At 38.2% G+C, this 21,542-nt stretch overlaps 1 protein-coding gene across 1 annotated transcript; it reads right to left on the bottom strand.

Moving 5' to 3' along the window:
- Nucleotides 1-2,182: 2,182 nt before the first annotated feature.
- On the bottom strand, nt 2,183-21,531 carry LOC147516031 (uncharacterized). Its single transcript, XM_086594531.1, has 3 exons — nt 21,477-21,531; nt 21,250-21,359; nt 2,183-2,303 (listed from the first exon to the last, which is right to left on the bottom strand). Exons 1-3 carry the CDS (start codon nt 21,501-21,503, stop codon nt 2,192-2,194), a joined length of 249 nt encoding a protein of 82 aa, XP_086450657.1. The 5' UTR covers nt 21,504-21,531; the 3' UTR covers nt 2,183-2,191.
- Nucleotides 21,532-21,542: the final 11 nt, after the last annotated feature.

Genomic DNA, 21,542 nt, shown 5'->3' with positions numbered 1-21,542 from the left:
GAATCGCTGGAAGAATAGTGGAATTCACACTGACAGAGCCTGATCGGGAAAGAAAGAATAATGGTAGAGCAAGAGAGGTAGAAGAAAGAAATGGGAAAGAGGGAGAAGGGAAATAGTTTAAAAAGGGTGAGGGGTAAAGAGGTAAATACGGAAAGTTGGTGAATTCGAGGAGTCGGGGTGACAATCCAGTCAAGATGAGACATGTGGGGGCGCTAGACACGAGGGCGGCTGGAACATGCGTGAAGATGATAGTTCACCTCACACACAAATCGATGAAAAAGAGGTAAGGGCGGGGAACAGAAAGGACAAACGGTGAAGGTTCTCGACCCCGGATCCTTTAATAGGACCACGGAGTCGAGAAGGGGCATTCGTAGTAGCATAATGTGGAAAAGATGACTGGGTCAGCGGTGCAGGGGATAAGGTGCATAATACTGAAGAGAAAAGGAGAGCACGGGATCATAACCGCGGAACCCTAGACCGCAGACGTGTCACTGGTACGGAGGGGAGTCAGACCGCAAGATATAAGGACAGATGGACGACCCATAAAAGAGGAGGGCGATATAAAAGGAACAGTGTGAGAAGAGAAGAGGAGGAGGCAAAAAAAGAACAGAGAGAGAAAGAAGGGAAGAGAGAAAGAAAGATTGAGGTGTATCGTGCTCATACATTTGTAATGGGGGAATCAAGAAGGAGAAAAATGGAGGCTGAGAGAATAATAGGGTTAGAGAGTTGTCTTCTCTACACCTTAGTTCATATATTTATACTTGACTTGGGTGCTAAGCTACTCAAAACAGCAACTACTAATAATGTATCCACACTTATAGAAACATATGATACTTTACATACTTCAACAGATAGCTATAAAGCCCCAAGCCCAGATGGATACACAACTCAATTCGTCAAGTTCAGTTGGTTTGTGATTGGGGAGGATTTCTGTAAAGCCATTATGTATATGATACACGTACATACTCCTTAAAGGTATCAACTCCACTTTCATATGTTTAATAACTAAAATTCCTAATCCTTCAAAGGCAACAGACTACAGACAGCTTATTGCCTAATCATTTACAAGTGCATTACAAAAATGCTTACCACGAGAATGAAGCATATTATGCACTCATCAACTTGAATCAAGCTGCCTTCATACCAAAAATATTCAACAAAGACATACAATCTGCTTATTTCACATGAGCTCATGTGAAAAAACATGATAGAAAGGGTATCTCCCCTAGATGTTAATTGAATGTTGACATTAGTAAAGCATTTGATACTATGCACTATCATATCCTTATAATAACTATAAACAAACTCCATATCAAACTCCAGCCGTGCCTCTGCTTGTCATCGTGCTCCCTAATTGCATCTTTCTTTTATGTTATTATAATGAATTTCTCTAAAACCAAAATTTATAAAAGAACCAAGTCAACCAACCATGTTTTAGAATGTTGTAATTGAATAAGTAACATGCCTAAATATGAAACACTGTGTCACCCACTCTACGGATGAGTTCAGTAATCCTCACTCTGATACGTGCTCAAATTTTCTTGAAAAAAAAATGTATAGATGGGTAACGAACTATACACGAAATCAAACATTGGTGTATAAACTATTTTTTTTAGTAAATTTGGGTAACGAAGTGTACCACGTTTTGCAACGTTGGGTTATGTTTCACTTCCGTCCATTTTTTTCACACGTGTCAAGTTTTTTTTTCTTTTTCTCTAATTTTGTGTCACTTATTTTCCTATGTGGCGGTCTAGTGGCAATCTGCCACGTATGAAAAAACTTGACACGTATGAAAAAATTGGACGAAAGTGAAACAGAGCCCAACGTTGCAAAACGTGGTACACTTCGTTACCTAAATTTGCTTAACAAAAAGTTTATACACCAATGTTTGATTTCGTATATAGTTCGTTACCCATCTATGCATTTAACCCAATTTTCTTTTATCTTTTTGTATTTCAGTCATAGTTATTAACAGTGCCTCATGTAGTCTTCCAAAAACGTAGGTTGAAAAAAGAGTGAAGTTAGTTGCAGAAAAACAAAGAACTAGAGGGAAAGAAAACCACAAGGAATTTACAAGCCATCTTGGACAGGACTTTAATATACAGTTTGAGATGCCAAGTTTTAACACGCTCATAAGCACACCTATTGCATCCCAATAAAACAATAGAGTCGAGAAAATCGCATACGAATGCTAAGCAATAGTAGCACCTTGTTTAATCTTTAACACCATCTGCTTGGTGGTTGTGCCGATGATTTCATTTACACGCTTCAAACTTACGCAGTAATATCTACCAATAGTATCCAGCCATGCACAGATTAACACATCAGAACCCAAAGACGGAAACTAAGCAATAGATAATTGACTAATAATAGGATCACAATCAAGAGGAAAATTAAATCTTATTTTCTCCTCTCATCTTAAAAGCCCAACAAAAATCCTTGCCAACTGTCGCACTTGATCGACACTCTAATCGTACTATTTTTCCTATACTTACATCATTTACTTCGAATTATCATGTGCATTTACTATGTAAATCTAAAATGCTCCTAGGAATAGTACAATTTATACTTCACTTCCGTCATCCCTAATGGCAAATATGTCGTAAAAGTTGATTATTAGGTTTGCGGAGTCCTACTTGCTAGTAGCATTGTCGATGAAAGGACTACTTACCCAGTCTGTGAATATCTTCTTTTATGTCTTTTTGAACTTTATTTAAAACTAGTAAAATTAGATTGTAGGTTATCTAGTTGGTTAAAGTTTGTGACTTGTGCATATATTGGAAACTTAAAATGATGGTTATAAGCAAAGTTCTTTATGTTTCCAAAACAAAATAATAATAATAAAAAAATAAAATAATATATATATATATATATATATATATATATATATATATATATATATATATATATATTATTATCAGGCTCGCTACGTCGATATACAGAAATGACATACATAATTGACATACGCAATCCTACCTACCTACATAATGAACTAAAAGCTGATTTTATGGGAATGTGATCTCCACAATATGGAGATCATCTCCAAAAAAATCAGCTCCTTTGAACATTCTAACCCTACCAAAAGTTGAGTTCAAATTAGAAATTTATCTGGTAGTCCAAAATTTTAATACTCTTTTGACAAGACTAGACACATCCGATTGAGCTAATTTTGTGTGGAGATACTATCCATGGTAGGGAGATAATATCTACCAAAAATCAGCCCTTAGAGCAATGTCCAAGTCTGCTTTTGGATTGCGTATGTCATTTATGTATGTCGATGTAGCCAGCCAGATATATATATATATATATATATATATATATATATATATATATATATATATATATATATATAATTTTTTTTTTGGTTGATAAGCGAGGTTTTTAGAGAGGTCCCCTACCCCTTTTATTGAAAATAAAGTTGTAAAATAACTTGTTACATTCTCACTCTCTCACATATTGCCTACCCCTAGTATCATCATCTATAATACTCTTTACATCCTCTGTAAATAGGCTTGGCACTAATTCTATGTAATTACATGGCGGTATATTCGCTGCAATAGCGTCTGCAAGTTTATTAGACTCCCTAAACACATGAATAATGTTAAACTCTTCAAAATGGGCCTTCAATTGCTTCATGGCCCGAATCATGTTCTCGGCCTGCCAGGGATACTGACACGTGTCGGTTAAGAATGCTAAGACACTCATGGAGTCTGTTTGCACGAGAATTCTTCTTATTCCTTTAGTCATCGCCATTTTCAACCCCTGCTTGACTGCTTCCAGCTCGATATTATCGATCGTGTTCTTTGATGATCTACCATGGCTCGCCACTATAACATTCCCTTCATTATCACGAATCACCGCTGCCCAACCCCCTAGTGAAGCTTTAAGTGTGCCGTCTGTGTTGAGAATATGAGATCCATCTTCTGATTTCTGCCACTGAACTAATTTCTTCTTCCTTTGCTCAATATGCACATCAACATTCCGGATATCGGTGAACCTTTCCACTACGGACCGTTATTCATCTTGATTTGTATCACCTTCGGTTTTGATCGACATCACCAATCGAACTAGAGCTATCTGGCTGAACATTCACGCCTTATTATCAAATATCCTATCATTCCTCGATTTTCATATCCAATAATTGAAACCATTCCACATTAACCTCATTACATCATGCTCTATTCCTTTCCCTGCGCTCTGGATGCAATCCATAAAATTTCCCCTTGCCATGTGGTTTCTATTGTCTGTGGTATCCCATTTTCTGAAGTAGAATTCCCCATAGGGATTGTGGTATGAGACACGAGTGGAATAGGTGTTCCACCGTTCAGTTTCTCTCGATTAGAATATGCAAGTTAATGCGAGTCCACAACCTTTTGTGCTTTCATTTTCTGCAGTGTTTTAAGTCCCCCACTAAGTGCCATCCAGCTAATAAAAGAATGTCTGGGTATTTTGTTTGTAAACCATACCAGTTTGTGCCATTGAACTTCTTGCCTCATACCTCTCAGACTATCATAAGTATCCTTCATGGTGTACACTCCATGTGTTGCTGCAGACCAAACAATGTTATCCTCATCACCCATTATCTCCGCCTCATTTTCTGCTGCATCAATAATCTCACTTATGTGACGTCTGACATTGTTTGTGAACACCCATTTGCCATCTGAAATACAGTTCACTACTTTTGCCTGTTTGTTACAGCTTGAGTTATATAACAGACCTTGTGGGAACATTTCTCTTAAAATACCAAAGGGATGCCATGGTTCATCCCATAAACTTGTTTCTTTGCCATTGCCTATCTGATGCAGAACTATTGATGATGCTTCTTTCCTTACTTTAAGTATGTTCCTCCAACTTGAGGAACAATCAATTGGTACTTTGAGCTGCCAAAATTCTCTCCCCCTGACTAGATGCTTTTGTACCCACTGTACCCACAAATTATAGAGGCTTCATGGTTGCTGCTTGGTTAACCTTTTCTATATTATGTATCCCTAGCCCACCTTCCTCATAAGGGTAACAGAGATCATCCCATCCTATCAAGGCATGAGATTGTTTGTAGTCTGGACCTGTCCATAAGAAATTCCTAAAAGTCTTATTGATATCATCAATAGTTTTTTGTGGTAGTGTGAATGCAGCCATCCAATACACATTAAGATTATTCAAAACTGCCTTTAACAACTGTAATCTTTCGGCATATGACAGTAACCTTCCCTTCAAACTTTGAATCCTCCCTGTGATCTTAGAGATTAGAGGACAACAATCAGTGGACTTCAGCCTTGTAGTTATTAAAGGAAGCCCTAAATACTTCACATGCAACTCATCCCTAGCAAAAAGAAGTGTTTGCTCTATATCTGTACTTACTCTATCATCCACTCCAGCAAAGAAAACACTGCTCTTTTGAACATTCACTTCCAACCCCGAGTGTCACACCCCGAATTTCGACAGAATTCGGAAAAACAATATTTGTTCCCAACTCTTCGATCTCTGAGGTGTGACGCACTCTCCACTTCCCAAAAAGCCATAAACAGTTTAAATATGCGGATAATTAAAAACCAATAAAATTTTTAACTTAAACAAAAGTCCTCTTCATTACAAAAATTCACAAATAAGATTAGGTTACAAATCTCTTTTCAATAACTCTTTAATTAAATTTACAAATGAAAATACAAAAACATTGTCTAGACTGAAAATCTATATCACCTCAAGGGAAAACAAAACATATCCTGAGATGCAACGCTAATGCAAACCACAAGCAGCAACCAATCTTCTTCAACACTAAACCTGTCAAGACTTATCAACTATGTTCATTTAATGAACACACCCGATAAGCAAACATGCAAATCGGGATTGACATTATAAAATGCTGGTGTGAGTAGCTCTAAAATACAACATATTCTTATACAAATATATACACAATCCATAAGGCAGTTAGTTCCTCCACCGAGGCCCCTTAACTTTCAACGACTAATATAACATCCTTAAGTATAATAATTAAGGCAGGTAGTTCCTCCACTGAGGAGCCTTAACTTCCCACTAACCACACAACAAACCATACGCATAATAAAAAGGCATTTAGTTCCTCCACGAGGCGCCTTAGGTTCTAACTAAACAAATAACCAACCAAGCATATTATATCCGTACCGCATTTCATGCTCAATTACAGAGTGGGTCGTCTCTGCCTAAGTAATTAGTTTGACCCACCCTTCAGCAAAGCCATATACAGTCATCTATCTAAAGATACATCATTAACCAACATATTACCATAATTATATTATTTAAGGCTTTCTTTGTGTGTCCCTAAAATCACGTCGTATCTATGTCTTATCTAGTTTCCCTGGCTACCACAATCGCTTCCCAACGCCGAACATGTACATCCACATGCCTCCCCTTACATAATGTACCACTCCGTGCGTAACTACCTTGAACGGGATGCCGCACACCAGGTAACCCTCACATGAAAGCCATATATGTAAGTATTGCCACTATTCGGCATAAAATATCGCGCGTCTCGATCTATTTTGCGAACGGAATAATCAAGCCACTATTCGGCTACGCCAGAAGGGCCATTCAGCTTTACTGAAATGCCAGAAGGGCCAATCACATTACTTTCGCCCGGCCATTCAGAGATTCGAAGCGCCGGAAGGGCCAATCAAATTACTGCGCCCACGGGGGGCAAATCACATGAGTTGTGGTAGCTAGGTTCTAGGATTTTCGTTACGTAATTTATTCAAATGTCATACATTTATGACTCATAATAATTCCACTATATCACGTGTAGGTCAAATACTTTATTGCACTAAGCCACAATATTTAGAAATATCTCAAATATATCTCATAACCACTTTCATTCTTTCACGTGCCAATATATTATTGCACTACGCCACACTCCCGTGGGAAATATCCACAAATACTCTACTAGCATCTCACAGATAAAATAATGGAGTGTCTATACATTTATTTCTCCACAACTATTGCATTTAATATATATATATCCCAACATATTATATAATGTCACAATATCAACGTCAAATCTTAATTAGATAATGACCACCAAATTTATACAAGCTTCCACAACATTTTAGCATTTGATTTGTCCATACAATTTACAACATAAAATGTAGCACAATTAAACAGTCCACATTCCACAATCAAAGCCCAATATATATATGCTTTACACACTACTCACGTCAAATCTTAATTAGATAATGACAAACAACGTTATATAATTTACGACAACATTTTATTACTACATTTGTCCATATTCTTAAACATGTGAAAAACTGAAAAAAAAAAGTCAACATTCCACAGTCAACGATCAAAGTCAAAGGTCAACTGTCACACCCCGAATTTCGACAGAATTCGGAAAAACATTATTTGTTCCCGACTCTTCGATCTCCGAGGTGTGACGCACTCTCCACTTCCAAAAACACATAAACAGTTTAAATGTGCGGATAATTAAAAACCAATAAGAATTTTATACTTAAACAAAAGTCCTCTTCATTACAAAAATTAAAAAATGAAAATGCAAATAACCTTATCTTAACTGAAAATCTATATCACCTCACAGGAAAACAAAGCCTATCCTGAAATGCGACGCTAACGCAAACCACAAGTAGCAACCAATCTTCTTCAACACTAAATGATAAGAGCCCAAAACTGTAGTTTTAACCCATTAACAGTTATACTTTTGGACCAATTATGTGAGTAATAATTAAGAGTTAACACTGATTACGTGTTTTTATGTATTTCAGGCTTCAAAGTCCATTATGTGCAGAAATGTGCCACTTTAGTGAGATAAAGGAGAAAAGGTCGGTTACTAAGGAGTTCCATGATTGAAGGCCAAGATTCAAGAAGATAAAGCCTTCCTAAAGCCCGGTCAAAAGCTGAAAAGTCGACACGGGTGAAACAAAGACACAAGTCGTGAGAACTTCAAAGTCGTATCTTTGGACTCAGACCTCGGAATTGTGCCTACCTTATGTCAAAACGACCGGCTCGGAAAGAGCTTTCCAATGGTCTTAGCCTCACCCAATCAAAGGAGCAGAAGTGGACGAAAAATCTGTGGAAGCCAACTGCAGCTGAAAAGGCCTTTTTGGACTGAAAGAATTAGGTTTTGGGCCTGATTCTCTGGCCCAAAACATGGCTCCAAGCCCATGCACGATTTTTGGATCTGAAAGTATAAAAACAAAAGTTTAGCTCTTTGTTAATGGTAGCTAGTTAGACCTAAATTAATATAGATAATTCTAGATCTGTTTTCATTAATTAAATTAAGCTTTAGTTCCATTTTCAATTCTTGTTTTAGATTAAGTCTTTGAATCATTGTTCTTGATTGATTAGATAAATAAAATAGTTGTTTTCCCAATTTCGAATTGTGTTATTTCAATTTATAGATCTGATTTTAATTCTTGTTGATTATCATTCCGTAGTATAAATAGATTGAACCATTGTTAGTTAATTTAGTTAAGTTAGAATTTTAATATGATGTGTAGTTATAAGGAAATGGGAAATGATGGTTTGATGACTCAAGGCTAAAACCTCCATTAGAGGGGTTGATGAAGCCTTGATGAAAACTTAGTGGTATAGTGTAGAAACATTGTAGAATCTATTCCAATCTAGAAGGTCGTGATTAAGCCATGAGAATGGGTGGGCGACCTCACATGCTAGTTAGTACTTTCGGTAGAAATGCCATGAACACTAGGGATTAGAACTCGAATTTCTTGCCGTAAGAACGTAAGAATCGAGATACAAGAATCTATGTTAGGCTATTAAGTTGGATTCGAGGTGGATTCAATTCCCCTCTAATCCTTTATCTAGATTCAAGCACAATCATATTTCCATAGCATTCGTAGTTAAAAATCAAGTAATCAAATTCAGTAAGTATCGTAGTAATCACCTTCGTAAAGCTCTCATTGACTTAAGACCGACTAATTAGATTAGAAAACAATTCCATGCTAGAGCACTAGGAGTGGAACGAACTTCCTACTCCACTATATCTCATAAGATTGAGAGTAGAGAAACTTTGATAAACAAATAGTATCATCAAGATTAGTTTAGTTTACTTACGTTTTGAGTTCATCGTTCATTTTGTAGGTAGACTATTCAATTTTACTTTTATCACTAAACCTGTCAAGACTTATCAGCTATGTTCATTTAATGAACACACCCGATAAACAAACATGCAAATCGGGTCAGCATTATAAAAATGCTGGTGTGAATAGCTCTAAAATACAACATATACTTATACATATATATACACAATCCATACGGCAGTTAGTTCCTCCACCGAGGCGGCTTAACTTTCAACGACTAATATAACATCCTTAAGTACAATAATTAAGGAAGGTAGTTCCTCCACTGAGGTGCCTTAACTTCCCACTAACCACACAACAAACTATACACATAATAAATAAGGCAGGTAGTTCCTCCATCGAGGCGCCTTAGGTTCAACTAAACAAATAACCAACCAAACGTATTATATCCGTACCGCATTTCATGCTCAATTACAGAGTGGGTCGTCTCTGCCCAAATAATTAGTTTGACCCACACTTCTGCAAAACCATATACAATCATGTATTTAAAGATATATAGTTAACCAACATATTACCATAATTATATTATTTACGGCTTTCTTTGTGTGTCCCTAAAATTCACGTCGTATCTATGTCTTACCTAGTTTCCCTGGCTACCACAATCGCTACCCAACGCCGAACATGTACATCCACATGCCTCCCCTTACATAATGTACCACTCCGTGCGTAACTATCCTGAGCGGGATGCCGCACACCAGGTAACCTTCACACGGAAGCCATTATGCAAGTACTGCCACTATTCGGCATAAAATATCATGCGTCTCGTTATATTTTGCGAACGGAATAATCAAGCCACTATTCGGCTACGCCAGAAGGGCCATTCAGATTCACTGAAACGCCAGAAGGGCCAATCACATTACTTACGCCCAAAGGCCATTCAGATTCACTGAAACACCAGAAGGGCCAATCACATTACTTACGCCCGAAGGCCATTCAGATTCACTGAAACGCCAGAAGGGCCAATCACATCACATACGCCCATACAGGGCAAATCACATGAGTTGTGGTAGTCAGGTTCTAGGATTTTCGTTACGTAATTTATTCAGGTGTCATACAGTTATGACTCATAATAATTCCACTATATCACATGCAGGTCAAATACATTATTATACTAAGCCAAAATATTTAGAAATATCTCAATTATATCTCATAACCACTTTCATTCTTTCACGTGCCAATATATTATTGCACTACGCCACAATCCCGTGGGAAATAACCACAAATACTCTACTAGCATCTCACAGATAAAATAATGGAGTGTCTATACATTTATTTCTCCAAAACTATAGCATTTAATATATATATACCAACATATGATATAATGTCACAATATCAATGTCAAATCTTAATTAGGTAATGACCACCAAATTTATACAAGCTTCCACAGCATTTTAGCATTTGATTTGTCCATACAATTTACAACATAAAATGTAGCACAATTAAACAGTCCACAGTCCACAATCAAAGCCCGATATATATATGCTTTACACACTACTCACGTCAAATCTTAATTAGATAATGACAAACCACGTTATATAATTTTCGACAATATTTTATTATTATATTTGTCTATATTCTTAAATATGAGAAAAATTGGAAAAAGTCAACATTCCACAGTCAACGGTCAAAGTCAACGGTCAATGGTCAACAGTCAAAGTCAACAGTCAAAGGTCAATGGTCAATGGTCAAAGTCAAACTGTCGTTTCCATGTTCAACAGGTTCAGGGTCATAGCCATGGTTCATGGCTAAGGTCAAAGTTCATGTCATGGCTAAGGTAATGGTTCGGACCCAACTGGCCAAGCCCAAACCTTAAAACCCGGCCCGAAAAGTCTACATTGGCATAGTGAATCAACCTGACCCACTTTAAAACATATGGACCAAGCCCAAAACAAAAACAGAAAAACCGGTCCAAAGAAAGCTAATTGGGTTCGACCTAGGCTAACAGAAAATGAAACTTAAATTGCCCCAAAACCTTAATTGGTTCGGCCCACAAACCACTAAAATGAAACTGGTCCCATAACAAACTAAACTAATCTTGGGCCCAGAGACTAAACTGAAAATGGCCCAACACACTAATGAAACTGGCCCAAGAAATCTAGTTAGTTTTTGGCCCAACCAACTTAATCTAAACCGGCCTAAAACAAAACCAAAATAGCCCAAAAACCGAAAACCGGCCGAAGGCCCAACAGCTAACAGGTGTAGAGAAAATAGAATGCGTCCGGGAGCATCGGATCGCGTTCTCTCTCTTCTCCCTCCAACAAATCCAGCACCACACCAGCCACCAAAATCCGGCCACCACTCCTTCACACACCACCCATTTTTAACTAGGCGGTTTTAATCCTTGCGAAAAACCCACTAACTTTAATGAAAGCTAAAACTCCATTCTTGTATTTAAAATCTTCAACCCAAAACTGGATCTGGAAGTTTCTCGCCGCCATTAATGGCTTCTCTCCGAGCTTTCAACAGACCCTATTCAACCGCCCTCACCCACTCAATCACACCCCCATTCAACCCATTGTCACTCAACCAACCAAAATCGACCAAAAACAGCCAAACCACCGGCGCCATTAACGCCTCCAAGCTTTGGCAGCACCTTACCATCACCCAAACATCAGTAACCAACATCTAACACATACCCCCCGACATCAAACAACCCATCATCTGTCCACAACACAACAAAAACCACAGTTCCATTTACATAAAAAATGGTACTGGCGATTTCTTGGTATTGGGCTTTATCTGCCATTAACGCCCATGCAGCTTCGACAATCAATCCAACATAGTTTCAGATTTAAACGTTTATAACTACGACAGTTTATCAATACGATAGGAGGAAAAATCGACAGTATGCATAACCCAAAAATAAAAAATCGACAGTACGTATAACCCAAAAATATACTGAGCCCGAAGCCAAAACTCTGACAGTACCGCAGGTTCGGGGAAAATTTAAAAAAAAATATAACCACTCACCTGTATTAACAGCTCCTATGAATCCTCCTAGTCCAAATCGTCGCGCTCCACCCTCCAACGAGTTTCTAGCTCGGCCTCCATTTTTATTATTTTATTTTTTCTTGGAACCCTATTCTCCAGAACAATACAAATATATACTTGGGTTTGAAACCCAAGCCCAATACAGACTCGGGCCCAAAAATCAGGCCCGCGTATCCCAAATCCAATCTAGCCAATTTTTAAATAAATTAATTAAATTAATAAATAAATAAATACGTATTTTAAATACGGGTGTTACATCAACGGTCAAAGTCAAAGTCAACACATCATTGTCAAAGTCAACACATCATGGTCAAAGTCAAACTGTCATTTCCATGTTCAACAGGTTCAGGGTCATAGCCATGGTTCATGACTAAGGGCAAAGGTGCATGGTTCATGGGCTCAAGGCTAAGGTCATGGTTCGGACCCAACTGGCTAAGCCCAAACCTTAGAACCCGGCCCCAAAAGTCTAAACATGTAAAGACCCAATTAGATCTATCTTAAGTTATATGGACCGGCCCCAAAACAAACTTGAAATTGGTCCAAAGAAAAGCAATTAGTTTTAGCCCAAACAACTTAACCTAAACTGGGCCCAAACTAAACCAAAACTGGTCCACAACTTAATCTGGAACTGGCCCAACACACTACTAGATTTCGTCCCAAAACAAAACAAAGAGAACTGGCCCAAAACTTAACTTGGTTCATCCTAAACAAAAAATAGAAATTGGCCCAAAGAACTTAAACATTTTGGCCCGGCCCAACAGACGGAACAGGTGGTCTTCTTTAGACTTCTTCTTCCTCCAGCAGCTACCTCCACCCCTTCCAGCCACCATCCACAACTCACCAGCCCTCCAAACCAAACCTAACCAACTCGGTTTTGTACCCCCTGAAAAACCCAACATACCGATACTATCCAACTTAAATTCCATCACTCCTCTAACATCGCGTTTCGATGCCATTAATGAACACTCAAGCTTCGACAGCACCTCACTCGCAGCCCTCATCCCCGCAATCAATCCTCCTAATCCCATCACCAACAACCCAACATCCAAATACCCAACCAAAACCCAAACAACCAAGTTTAATTTAAACTGGGCGATTTCTGGTCGCCGCCATTAACGAAACATTTGGGAGCTTTCTCGCACCCACTTTATGTTCTGGTCGCTAAGTATCTTACACAGTGGATTTAAGAGCCTAATTTCATCATACCATTCTAGGACCTTATCATACACAGATTTAATCAAACAAACTCCATATCCATATGAAGCCCAATAATATACGTACGGTATTGAATTACCACTGTAAGGGATCAATAAAAATTCTATTGATATACTCCATATGCCAACAATTAGCAATGTCCACTTAAGAAGTTAAGATTCACAGGATCAAGAACCGGCCAACAATGAAGAAACAGTCACCAAAAATTTAAATCCCACTATATATATATATATATATATATATATATATATATAGGGGCAGGCTAGGTAGACATCAAAATTTCGGACAGCATCCAGACAGCAAAATCTCGTCCGTTGGATCAAAATCAGATCAAGATCAAGATCAAGATGCAAATGCAATATTTCGGAATTTGGGTGAAAAAGCGATATTTCGGAATTTGGGTGGTTTCGAAATTCTTCTGCGAAGGGTTTGGGTTTCGAATTTCAAAACAGCAAAATCAAACCCGAAATCATCAACAACGAAATCATCAACAACAAAATCAAACTACCGAAATCATCAACAACAAAATCAAACAGTTTATTTATGTAAGAGTTTATTTCTGTCAGAGTTTAGGAATCAAATATTAAAATGAATTGAACAAAAGAAAATGGTACACTAAAGCAAGTTCTGAAACAGAAATGTCGGAGTCATTTTATCTTATTCCATGATACCACATCTTTCTGTAAAAGCGAAATGTCGAGTCATTCGTAAAACGTAAAAGAAACACTATCGCTTCCTTACTTTGACCCATTTGAGACAATCCTCCAATCATCGTATTCCATGATACCACATCTTTATCTGGCATCGTCTTGAATAAGTTTTGGGCCTCACCCAAGTTCTCATGCTTGACACACTGATGAATCATGGTGTTCCAGACTATAGCATTTTTGGGAGACACCTCATAAAACAGACGTCGCGCACAATCCAAACTACTAGAGTCACCATACATTCCTAAAAGTGCACTAAACACAAAGTCATCAACCTTAATACCTGCCTTGCTAATAAATCCATGCATTGTCGTTGCAATGTCCAAATTCCCTAAACAAATTCAGATAAGGACCGCAACATCCAGCTCTGCTCACTACTCATGTCATCTGCACATGATGCATCAACACTCTCGTTGGTCTGATTAATCATCTCGGGTGATCGGATCCTTCATCGCGATATCTCGGTGGCATTTTTTCAAAGATCGGGGGATAAATCCCTGTCACATCGAACTCTCATGCAATAGCTCGGGGCATTCACTATCATCAATTGCTTCCATGCTAGTTTCTACTTGAAATCCTCTTTGTCGAAGATGCTTGAACGCGGTTCCGTCTAGCTTTTCTTTCGAAATCTTCGTGAGTAGTTCGACTTACAAAGAAAGTGACCAATCGCTCCCATTCTCATCAACTTGTCCCCGAGAAGCATCAATTCCACCAAAGAACCATCTTTTTACCTTCAATGTTTATCTCTTTATTGGATGGGCCTATATCTTCTAGGCTTCCTAAAATCAAGCTACTTATATCTTCATGTTCATCGCAAACACCAGCAACGTTTCTGTAGAACAACCAGTATGACTATCAATGGAGATGACATTCACAGATTATCACATCAGAATAAACATCAGAATAAACAACCAGTAGCAGATTATTGAATAAACAACCAGTATGTCATTTTGTAAACATCAGAATAAATCAATCAAGTTTTGAATATCACAGATTATTGCCAATTAGTTAGAGGATGCTGGGTTGAAACTGACTCATTTGGTTTTATTATTTCCTTCCGTCTGAACTTCCAAAGTTCTCGGCCATTACCTCATTTTCATCTACATCTCCACAAATTCACATCGTCATTGCCACTCCCATTTTAACTAAATCACTCAACAAATGATCATAACACTTTTATCCTCAAATCCCAATTTCCTTATAACTAGCCCACCCAATTCACGTGCCCATAAAACAATATCAAACCCAAGCCAGGCAACAACAAGAAAGTGTGAATACTTTGATTTACACAAAGAACTAATTCCATATAACAAAGCATGGGAGTGGCAGAAGTCGATTGTTAAACAAAAACAATGTTTAATAGACTTAGATGAAGATTGTTCAGATACACTTATTATTTTACAACACCCAAATTCGTATTTTACAAAGGTGAGTGAGTGAGTGATTTTAGTTAGAATACCCAAACACTTATTATTTTACATGCATTTTTGTAACAAAGCATGGGAGTGAGTGAATTTTACAACACCCAAACACTTATTATTTTTTTTTAATAAACAATGTTTTAAAACAATGTCGTATTTTACAACAGTTGAGTGAGTGAATCAATGATTTGTAGAGGCGAATAATGAAATGGGGTCTATCTATCCAAATTTTAACCAAATCATTTGAATCAAATCAAATTTCAAACAAACGGATAGCATATAATAATAATAAAAAAAAAACTGACCTTGGAAATGTCTGCAAGAAATTATAAGGGAGAGAAAATTAGGATTTGAAGGTTGTTGTTGATGATGTTGTGTTTTGTAGCTGAGATTGTCAAATTTGGGTGTTGACAATCAAAAATTTCGTTGTTGATGATTTTGGGTTTGATTTTGCTGTTTTGAAATTCGAAACCCAAACCCTTCGCAGAAGAATTTCGAAACCACCCAAATTCCGAAATATTGCATTTGCATCTTGATCTTGATCTGATTTTGATCCAACGGACGAGATTTTGCTGTCTGGATGCTGTCCGAAATTTTGCTATCTATTCAATCGACAATTTACATATTATATTTAAACTTGCGAAAATCATACGGTGTATAAAAATTATCTACTCACCTTTATTAAGACTCAACTCGACGAATTCCTCCTAGTCCAAGTCGTCGCGCTCCACCCTCCAGCAAACGAGTTTCTATCTCTGCCTCCATTATTATTATTTTTTATTCTCCAAGAACCCTATTCTCCATAACAATATGATTATATACTTGGGTTTGAAACCCAAGCCTAACACAGACTCGGGCCCAGAAACCAGGCCCACGTATCCCAAATCCAATCCAACGAATTTTAAATAAATAAATAAATTAATTAATTAATTAATAAATAAATAAAACGTATTTTAAATACGGGCGTTATACCGAGACTCTGCTAAAAATATAGAGGTTATCTTTGAGTGTGGTGGCCGTCCTATTATCTCTGTACATAAACACCATCAAATCATCTGCAAAGGATAAATGGGTTATAACTGGGTTTGCACACTTGGCATGTAACTGATAATGACCTTCTCTGACAATGTGATGCATGATCTCAGTAAATAAATCCATGACCACTACAAACATATATGGTGATATTGGATCACCCTGTCTAATCCCCCTTCTTCTTTTGAAGTAACCATATGAAGACCCATTAATCATGACAGAGTAGGAGGCTGTCTCCACACACATTTTCACCTATTTCATGAACCTTTATGGTATCCCCACTCTTCTCATTGCAAACTCCACTGCTTCCCATCTCACTGAATCATACGCCTTTCTCAAGTCTACCTTTATAGCGCACCTTGGTGGATATGCATCCCTGTGATAATTATGCACTAGTTCTTGAGATAAAAGAATATTATCCTGGATACTTCTTCAACTAACAAAAGCTGATTGGTTGAGGTTCACTAATTGCGGCATTACCTCCTTCATTCTTCTTGTCATAACCTTAGTTATACACTTGTATATAACCCCACAGCAAGCAATAGGTCTATGATCTGACAGAGACAGAGGAACTTGTATTTTTGGTATAAGTGTAATACAAGTAGCATTTGCCTCACTGAGCATCTGATTCGAGTGAAAAAATTTTGAATGGCCTTGATGAAGTCATCACCAATGATTCTCCATGTGCATTTAAAAAAGAAAGAGGAGAAGCCATCATTGCCAGGGGCTTTATCATCACCAATGTTGGTAGATCTTCTGTTATCTCATCCCTAGTTACCTCTCTCTGTAACTCCTCATGATTCTGTAAGCTTATCTGCTGTCTCGGCCCAATATCTTGAAAATTCGAGAAATCCATATCCATCAGCGTACTAGGATTGTAAAATGCCTTGTAATAATCAACACATTCATTATCTATTTCATTGTAATCCTTGATGACATTCCCCCCTGAATCTCTCAGACATGTAATCTTATTTGTAACTCTCCTTGCTTGAACAAATTTAAAGAAATAGCTCGTATTATTATCACCTCCTCCTATCACTTGATCTCTTGACTTCTGTCTATACATGTCTTCCTCAGTTGTTGTTGCTTGTGCATAGGCTGTAATCACTTCTCTTTCTTTCATAATAATGTCACAATTCTGCGGCTGATTTTGTAACTCTATTTGCACCCGATCCATTTCTTGCTTTATTTCTGTAACCCTGTTCATTACATTTTCCACTCTGTCTCTATTCCACTGTATAAGTGCTGCTTTCATAAGTTTTAACTTCCTCATGAATATATACATAGGATTCCCTACCACTTCACTCCCCCAAGCCTCTGCAACTGTATTCATAAATTCCTTTTCTCTGTACCAGAAGTTAAAGAATTTGAATGCTCGCTTCTTTTGATTCCTCTGTACCACTGAGTTCACAATCATAGGTGTATGGTCCGAGACAGCTCCAAGATTCAAGAACTCCGCTTCGTGGTCCTCATATGCCCCAATCCACTCTGAATTTGCCATTACGCGATCCAGTTTACAACAAATTCGATCTACTTGCCTGTTATTCCAAGTATACAAATTACCTTTAAACTTAATATCTACCAGCCTAGCTTGATTTACACAGTCCATAAAATCTGTGTAGTTCTGAGGTCTAACTTCCAGTCCTCCCACTTTCTCATGCGAGTTCAATATAGAATTGAAATCTCCCATTATCATCCAAGGTTTTTGTATCTGGCACGATAAGTCCACTAAGCTCCTCCATTAGGGCTGTAAAAACGGCCCTCAAGCCCTCAGCCCGCCCGACCCGACCCGGCCCATAGACAAAAAAAGCCCTCAAATTTAAGCCCGCATGCAATTTGAGGCAGGGCCGGCCCGACCCTCATGTTTTGAGGGGAGGGTAAGGGCCTAGATATGGAAACATGAGGGCGGCCCTCAGCCCGACCCTCTAAAGCCCTCACAAAGCCCGTATTAAGGCCCTCATTGATATTTAGATTTTCTAAACAAAATTATGTATAATACCCTTAGTTGTACGTATAATGTCCTTGATGGAGGTTCTCTCTCTTGTAATGAATATATTGTTAGAATATGTGAATATATTTTATAGGATACAGCTGTATTATATGGATATATCTCTATCCTATAGAATATATTCATATATTCTATTGTATATGTTAATGAAGTTTGATAGGTTTTAAAGAATTTTTGTAATGAATATGTTAATCAGTTAATGAAATCTGATAAAAACCAAATATGTTAATGAAGTCTAAACAAGTTGTATTCAAGAGTTTTGAATAATTGACAAGTTGTACAGCCCGGTCCATAGACCCGGCCCTCAGGCCCGGCCCACAGTTTTCTAAAGGGGGCTGAGGTGAGGGCAAGGGCTGTATAATTCAAGTGTTGGCCCTCACAGGCCCGACCCTCATAGCATAAGGGGGCTGGGCCAGCCCGGCCCTCAAATCATATGGGCTTTTACACCCCTATCCTCCATAGTTCTCTCCTTATATTCATCTTTGTACTCGCATACACAACTAATATAACAATCTCATCTCCTGTAATCGTGTTTACCTCCATTGTTATGTGTTGTGTATCCTTCTTCAGTACTTTTGCTGTACAAGCCCTCGAATCCCAGCAAAACCATATGTTCCCTCCGTCGATGTCATTATAATTATCCTCCATCTGCCATTGATTGAAAGTTTTCATAAATACTCTCTCTCGATTTTTCTTTTTTACTCTTGTTTCAACCACCCCCATTATACTAACGTCATACTTCCTCACCATTTCTTTCACCTCAACTTGCTTAAAAGCTTTATTGAATCCCCTCACATTCCAGCAGGCGTAATTTATCATTTATGGTGTTTAGATGGTGCTAAGAGACTTAGTGTAGTCCCCTCTTCTTTGCTGCCACTGCTGCTCTCTATATGTTGCGTGAATGTTCGTCTACTTATATTGCCTGATTCACTAACAAGTTTATATATCCCTTCATGCATCCCTTCTTCCTCATTAGAAATCAGAGATAGTTGTTTGAATCTATTGTCTCCTTGCAACAATAGCATCCCACTGTTATCAGACTCGATATTTTCAGTATTTCGCTCAGCACTGGTGGTCGCACCTTCATTATCTCCATTACTCTTTTGACCTATGACACTAGGTGCTCCTACTTCATTACCATCACTACTACTTCTTCCTTTATTCCTCTGTTTCCTCCTTGGCGATTGCCATTCTTTATCCTCACTAACTGTGTGTACCTCTTGTACTTCTGCAGTAGCTTGAGTCACTATTTCAGCAGTTTTTTTCCTTCAACTCCTCTCCTTCAGTTTTTTTGCGTGGTATTTCTTCCTTATTTTCTTTTCTTAGTCATACTCTCTTTGTGTTCAGTTCTTGTATTGGCTGTTTTGGGCAAGCAAGATCTGTATGGCCAAAAACCTTATAGCCATTACAACACGGGGGTTTCCAGTTGTATTCAAAGCTAATCTTGTATGCTCTTCTTTGATCGAAAACCACTGGAATATCATCTGGATAAGGACATGTTGCATCCATCTCTATGCACACTCTTGCATATGCAGTTCTTGCCATGTTCTCTGTTAGCCGGTCTGTAAACATCGGAACACCAATAGCACTCCCCACCTGGCTAAAGCCATCCTTATTCCACATTTCCATAGGTAATCCTTTTACCACTACCCAAATAGGAATCGTTTTCAACTCTCGCATTTCTGCCTCCACAAATAGTCTCCACGGCCTAACCACAAAGAGCTTGCTTGCGATATGGAAGGAACCAATATCCAAAGCTGCCTTGCGATCATCATCCTTCTCAAACTGAAAGGTGAACATTGTATCTGCATAAGGCTTCATTATAAACTTCTTCGTCCTCCAAGTTCTCCCTACTATCTCCTTAACATAGTTGTAATTCAATCGCTTTCCAACAAACGACCCAACCACCAAATTCTCAAACTTCTTATTGGAGTGAGTAAATTGTGAACTCTTCACATGGATCACCGGCTTGCCATTGACAATAGTCGGTGGTATATAACTCAGTTCTTCTTTTCCAGCAGCTCCCTTCCCAATCACCTCTGCCCAAGTGCTTTTGTTACTCGCTGTTCCCTTGTCCTGAATTAGAACTCCACTATGTATAACCCCTGTACTCATTCCAATCCCATCAGATTCAAGATTATCCAATCTCTCGATAACCTTTCCTATTTCAGATCCTCTATTTCCGGTAGTCTTTGCAGAGGTATTACCTTCGACTCCTTGTTTTCTCGATTCCTTGCCATAGTACTCTCCATCCTGTTTGAGTTTCTTTACCGTTTCTTGGCTACTCTGAGTATTACTACCCACCTCCAAGTCTTTGGGTTCCTTTCCTTTCCACTCATCCTCACAGCTGCGTAGGACTATGTCCAGTGAAACTTCTTTTATTTGTTGCTTTTCTGTCTGTGGCTTTTTCCCGCTAGCAGCTTCAGCCTCCGCAAGCTCTATTCTTTTCCTAAACCTTTCTAGTGAACCCAACCCATACTTCTTCACGAAGACAGAGTTAACAAAATCCATATGACTCTCCTCACTCGAGGTAGAGTCCTTGTCCAGATCATCTTCCTCCGCCCAAACTCTAGTTGGTGTGCTAGGGTTTGCAGCCTCTAAACTACCTAAACCGTGTGGTTTTTGCATGATTTTGTGATTTTTGTATGAAAAGTCCTAAATTCCCCTAAGGTTGAGAATCACCCCTTAGAAGTCCCCATTAATTAAAAACAAGCATACAATTTGATATATATATATATATATATATAACCCAGTAACTTAATCAATATGAGATGCCAAAGTTAACACGCACCCGAGCAACAATGCCTAGTTTCTCCAACTTTTGTACTGCATCATCGACATCAAAGTCACATTTCTCACCAAACTCGTCCATTATTAAGTCTTCACAATGCTGGTCAAGATCCTACACATCACATTAACATAACTCACAAGTTAGCATACTTCCAGACAACCCATAACACATATACTAAACTGACAATGGAGACAATGGAAACAAGGAGGGTGAACAAACGTTTCATACTTCTCTCGTAGCTTTACCCTGTTCCATCAAAATATATATAGAATGAAAGAATCACCTATTTCACTT

The sequence above is a fragment of the Coptis chinensis genome, chromosome 2, assembly GCF_015680905.1.
Source record: "Coptis chinensis isolate HL-2020 chromosome 2, ASM1568090v1, whole genome shotgun sequence".
NCBI classification, from domain to species: Eukaryota; Viridiplantae; Streptophyta; class Magnoliopsida; order Ranunculales; family Ranunculaceae; genus Coptis; species Coptis chinensis.
The sequence above is the reverse complement of the archived record's forward strand: the minus strand, read 5'-3'. Positions and strand labels throughout refer to the sequence as shown.